Genomic DNA, 4,996 nt, shown 5'->3' on the forward strand with positions numbered 1-4,996 from the left:
TTCAAAATCTCTCTCTATCTCTCCCTCTTTTCAATTATTACCACCACTAATTCTCTCTCTTACTCATTTCTCATTCCATTTTTTCCTCGTTTTTATATTCTTAAATTAATAATTTCAGTAATTTCCTTTCCTTCACTAATTTTATGTTATTGGAAATTAATTTTATTTATACAAATATTTATTATCATATTTTGGGAAATATTATTTTTAAAATTTTAAAATTTAAAATTTTATTCAATTCTGATTATCATGTTTTAAAAATATTATATTAATATATATTTAAAGTAAGCTATTTTTAAATAATTTTTAGAAAATAACTAAAATATGGCAAGGCATCTACGCGAGAACTAATCTAGTTTTAATGATAAAGCAAGGCAATTCGTGAATCAACCATCTCATTTTTGAGACGAGAACAAAGCATGGCAATGCTTACAACTCTACAGCTCCCACCAAACCAAACATTTCTCCCAAAAATCAAACCTTTAACAACAATCAAACCAACCCCAACTCATTGCATAGCATCATCCAACAAAACCCAGTTCCCAATCATCTTCAATATCAAGAATGCTAAGACATCAGCTCTAATTGCAACTGGGCTTGCATTAACAGCCCTTGTGGGCCCAGCCACTGCTGGTGAGTTGGCATTGACAGAGCCCACCAATGCTCTCTCTTTGCCCACTTGGGCCATTCATGTCTCCAGTGTTGCTGAATGGTCTTGACCTTTCCTGCTTTAATTTTCTTGATTTTACTAAATTGTTAGAATGTGTGTGTTTTGTTTCAAGTTTGTAAATTTATGTTTTGTTTGTTTATGATAGGGTAATTGCAATGGCATTAGTTTGGCAATATGGAGAGGAATCTGGTTATGAATCTTGGAAAGGACTTTCTTGGGGTATGGTGAGTTTTACTTCCGAAAATTCTTGTAAAGTTTGTATCTTTTTTGGTGTTCAATTTGATCATGATATTTTGTGTTATTGCTATGGTGTAATGATGTTATGCATCATTGTTTATCATTCAGAATTCTTGATGATATATGTGATCATTATCGTTTTAGTTGTTGCCAATCTGATAAAAACTGCAAGTGCTAAAAACCGATTTAATGGGACTTTTGATTTTTTGGAATTCGCCAAAAGTACTTGAATTGTGTATGAATTGTAGGAATGTTAAGTTGCCAGTTTGGCTAAACCCTCAAGACGTTGGGAAAGGACTTGCCAGAACGCCCATCTTTGGGCAGTAAATTATCTTCATGTCTGCGGCTGTATTAAATTATTAGAATACTGAGGCTCCCATCTTTGGGGGCAATAATTTACCTTTGTGTACGTGATAACTTATGAGAATATTGGGGATGACTGAAAATCGAACTTGAGACCCAGCCACCTTGATGTCTGATATGATACCAACTTATGAGGATCTTGTATTCTTCTAATAAGTCATGTAACTGGAGTGATGTGTTCAAAAATGTTGTCTGGCACGTGTGCTGTTTTTCTAACTTTTTCTTTATGTACATTTTCAAGACTTTTGCTAATTAAACTTTTACTTATTGTTGATTATTGTAGGTGCCCTTGCTTGGTGGAGCCTTTTGCGCCTGCACTTGGCATTTCTTTTATAACTCCGAGTCTTTAGATGTAAGTTTACTGCTGTACATGCTAGTAATAGTTTGGACCTTGGATGCAAGTTATGTCGAAAAACAATGTTTTGTCAGAGAGATTGCAGACATATATGTAGTAAGGAGTCAAAAAATATTGAGCCCATTTACTGATAAGTGAGGCCAAGTAATCTTGTGTATAAATTCATGTAAATCTATGAATTTATACACATTATTACTTGACCTCACTCATCAATCAATTGGCTCACTAATTTTTCCACATTCTCGTAGAAACAATGTTTGGACTCGACTCATGCAAAGAGTCATGACTTATAGCCACAATATAGTCAACTCTTATACACAATAATCATACCTTCACATAGAAATGAAGAGAAAAGCAGAGAGTAAAAATTACAGGAGTACTGAGTGAGTTATACTACACCAATTTCGAAGGCAAACACTGTTTTTTAAGATGACAGTAAATCTTAAGTGACCTCAATACTTCTTACTTGGATGCAAAACACATATTACTGGTTATCAATTAACATCGATTTCCTTTTAATGAGGATGTTTCAATATTGCCTAACCAGGCTGATCTAATTAGTAACCGGATCATTTAATCTAGACACCATTGTCTATTGATGGTTGCTGGTATCGACATCATTTGTTTCTCCCTGCTTACGCTAACATGGCACTCTTGCATCATGCATCTGTTTGACTAAGAACCATAGCAAATTTATATGAGTTAGTTACAATGACGGTGGTGGTCTGGAGCAAGGAACTGATATGTACCATGACTTGTGCAAATTTTTGCCGTACATTTGTAATATTTCTTTAAATACTCATACAGATTTCGTTTAGTCAAAATCTCTAGCATTGTAAACTAGCGAAGCCCCTCTCCTAAGTAAAGGGCATGTGTTTGTAACTATATAAATTTCTGTAACTGACCATATCCCCTCCAACCTCCCAATAAATAAATTTAATAAATCTGTCAGTTCTCAAAGTTGTCATATGGATATCTCAACTGATTAGGTTGTCTACGAGCAGGTACTTGTAGCTCTTCAAGCTGCATTAACAGTTATCGGCAATGGAACAATGTGCATTGCTGCATACCGTATATACAAGTCAACAAAGGGTGGCCAAGAGAAAGTGTGATGTATATTCCGTGTGCCTGACTGAGTCGACTTTCTTTTACAGATCTTCTCCTAAACAGTAAATTTCATCATCCTTTTCCATTGATTGAGATAAACTTTCTGTATGTGTCTTATGAAAATAAAAACAACAAATATGGGAATTTGCCATAGCAGTCAAATAACTAATGTACAGGAACTTGATCACATTGAAAGCTGCATTATCTTGAAACAGTCATTAATTTGGATGTACAGGTTGATGTGAAACACAGAATTAAGAGATTAATTTGTATTTTATGCAATTATACAGGAATTTGCTGATCTATTTTAATGAAACTTCATAATAAACTAAAATAAGCTTAATTCAATTAAGCTTATTTTAGTTTATTATGAAGTTTCATTAGAATAGATCAGCAAATTGACAAGAATGCTATAAGTTATGGTAGTAGAGTTATAAAAGGAGTTGTTACCTCTATTGTTTCATGTCTCTCTTGTCTTAACAGGAATGTCCTGATTTAAGAAATGAAGCCCTTCAAAATGTTAACAATCTGTTCCGGAGCCTGGATTTCAGTGTAGATGAAGCTTTTACGCAGGTAGAGATATTTGTTATGTACTAAATGTTTGTTACCAGTCAGTTTTTCAACCAAGCGTGTTCTTGATTCGAGTTAGTGTTTTAGCATTCTATTCTTACTTAAATGTCTTGTATTCATCATTAGCTGATTCCGAATCTATGAAATTGTTTTTATCTAGAATTGTTTATAACTATACTATGTTGTCTTCACCGTGCAAACATGGAAGTTGTCCATGGGGTACAACAAGATCAAGGCATTCTTTACTACAAATCGTAGTCTGTTCCTATAAAACGCAGTTGTATATACTCGTGCTTGTCATACTTTACTTGACATAACTTTGAACCTTGAGTTAAAATACAATAATTATTTACCTTCAGTTAGGTTTCGTAATATTTTTTTTTTCTGTTTTTAAAACTTAGCTCAACTATAGCTTGTTTTTGAAAGTTGTCTTCAAGACCATATAGGATCTTTTTTTTTTAATTTTTAATTTTTAAAACTTAGCTCAACTATAGCTTGTTTTTGAAAGTTGTCTTCAAGACCAGATATGATTTCTTTTTTAAAATAAGCTAGTGTAAGCTACAAATTAAGTTCAAGTACTATGTATTATTCCCATTGTTATATTTATATATTATTATTATTATTATTATTATTTTTGATAATTGAAAATACGCACCCGCCAAAAGTCGAACTCTTGACCTTTCTTAGAGAAGGTAGACCTCAACCGCACCAACCTTTGTTGGTTATTATTCTCATTATTAATCATCTGAAAACCCCATTAGCATAATTACATGACATTGTAATGTATTTTTCTTCTAAATCAATTTATATAGTCATGGAAATCAAAGTTACTACACATGTATTTCATCTAAGTGAACACTAACCAAATAAGATTAATAACTAAACTTGCAAGCAATTCATATTAATCATATCAATTCCTGAATAACTACATATTTGCAGTCATTATATACGCTTCAAGTATGAAAAGCTAAAATAGATGTCCATCTTCCTTTCATGTAAGTTGTGACCTAATGGACTACCTGTGACATAGTTTAAGGCAAATTCATATACATTTTAAAAGTAATGTTAAAGAATTTTTTATCAAATTAATTTTATTATTCACCCTAATTAGTATTAGAATTTATCTATAAAGAACTTTATTATTAAGTTCCCCATTATATAATGCTGGTTGTTTAGTAAGTTGACCAAAGGGGCTGGTGACGTACTAGTGCCAGTGGTCTAATATTCAGGTTTTTTACTGAGAAAATAATGTCATTTTTTATATTTTTAACAAATGTTATCTACAAAAGTCAGTTTTGGATGAACTTGATACTGTGTTGCAACCTTTGTAATCTCATACTTGTTTTGATGCTTCCTAGTGAACTTCGTTGTTGATGTGAATTGTGAAATGAAGATCTGTGAAAATGGAGTAGGGATTGGACGAATGGCTGGGTTACAGTTTGAGAAATTCGTCTTGTCCAGTAATAATAGTATGACTAATTAAAACCAAGCTTAAATTATGTAATCTACAGGAATGGCAACTTTAACATACCAAGATACTAAAAACAAAACTAATGAATAGCTACTTTTATTTGTGGATTAGCATAATTAGTGCAGTTTCTATTTGAGTAAGGTCTTTTGTTGAATCTCTTAAAGCTTTAAAACAAATTGAAGTCGTAATTGAGATTAAGAAATGTGTGTTTATCAGTGTATCG

General features: G+C 32.4%; 1 protein-coding gene across 1 annotated transcript; it reads left to right on the forward strand.

Annotated features, from left to right (window-relative positions):
- The first annotated feature begins 370 nt into the window (after positions 1 to 370).
- On the forward strand, positions 371 to 3,609 carry LOC141682542 (uncharacterized). Its single transcript, XM_074487228.1, has 5 exons — positions 371 to 712; positions 816 to 894; positions 1,554 to 1,622; positions 2,630 to 2,794; positions 3,216 to 3,609. Exons 1-4 carry the CDS (start codon positions 420 to 422, stop codon positions 2,735 to 2,737), a joined length of 549 nt encoding a protein of 182 aa, XP_074343329.1. The 5' UTR covers positions 371 to 419; the 3' UTR covers positions 2,738 to 2,794; positions 3,216 to 3,609.
- Positions 3,610 to 4,996: the final 1,387 nt, after the last annotated feature.

The sequence above is a fragment of the Apium graveolens genome, chromosome 9 (genome assembly GCF_009905375.1).
Source record: "Apium graveolens cultivar Ventura chromosome 9, ASM990537v1, whole genome shotgun sequence".
In the NCBI taxonomy this organism is placed as follows: Eukaryota; Viridiplantae; Streptophyta; class Magnoliopsida; order Apiales; family Apiaceae; genus Apium; species Apium graveolens.

What these genes read in the sequence shown, in the direction of transcription:
- LOC141682542 (XM_074487228.1), top strand. Translation starts at nt 420, where the DNA reads ATGGCAATGCTTACAACTCTACAGCTCCCACCAAACCAAACATTTCTC. An exon ending in GTCTCCAGTGTTGCTGAATG is followed by an intron (nt 713 to 815) that starts GTCTTGACCTTT and finishes TGTTTATGATAG; the next exon opens with GGTAATTGCAATGGCATTAG. An exon ending in ATAACTCCGAGTCTTTAGAT is followed by an intron (nt 1,623 to 2,629) that starts GTAAGTTTACTG and finishes GTCTACGAGCAG; the next exon opens with GTACTTGTAGCTCTTCAAGC.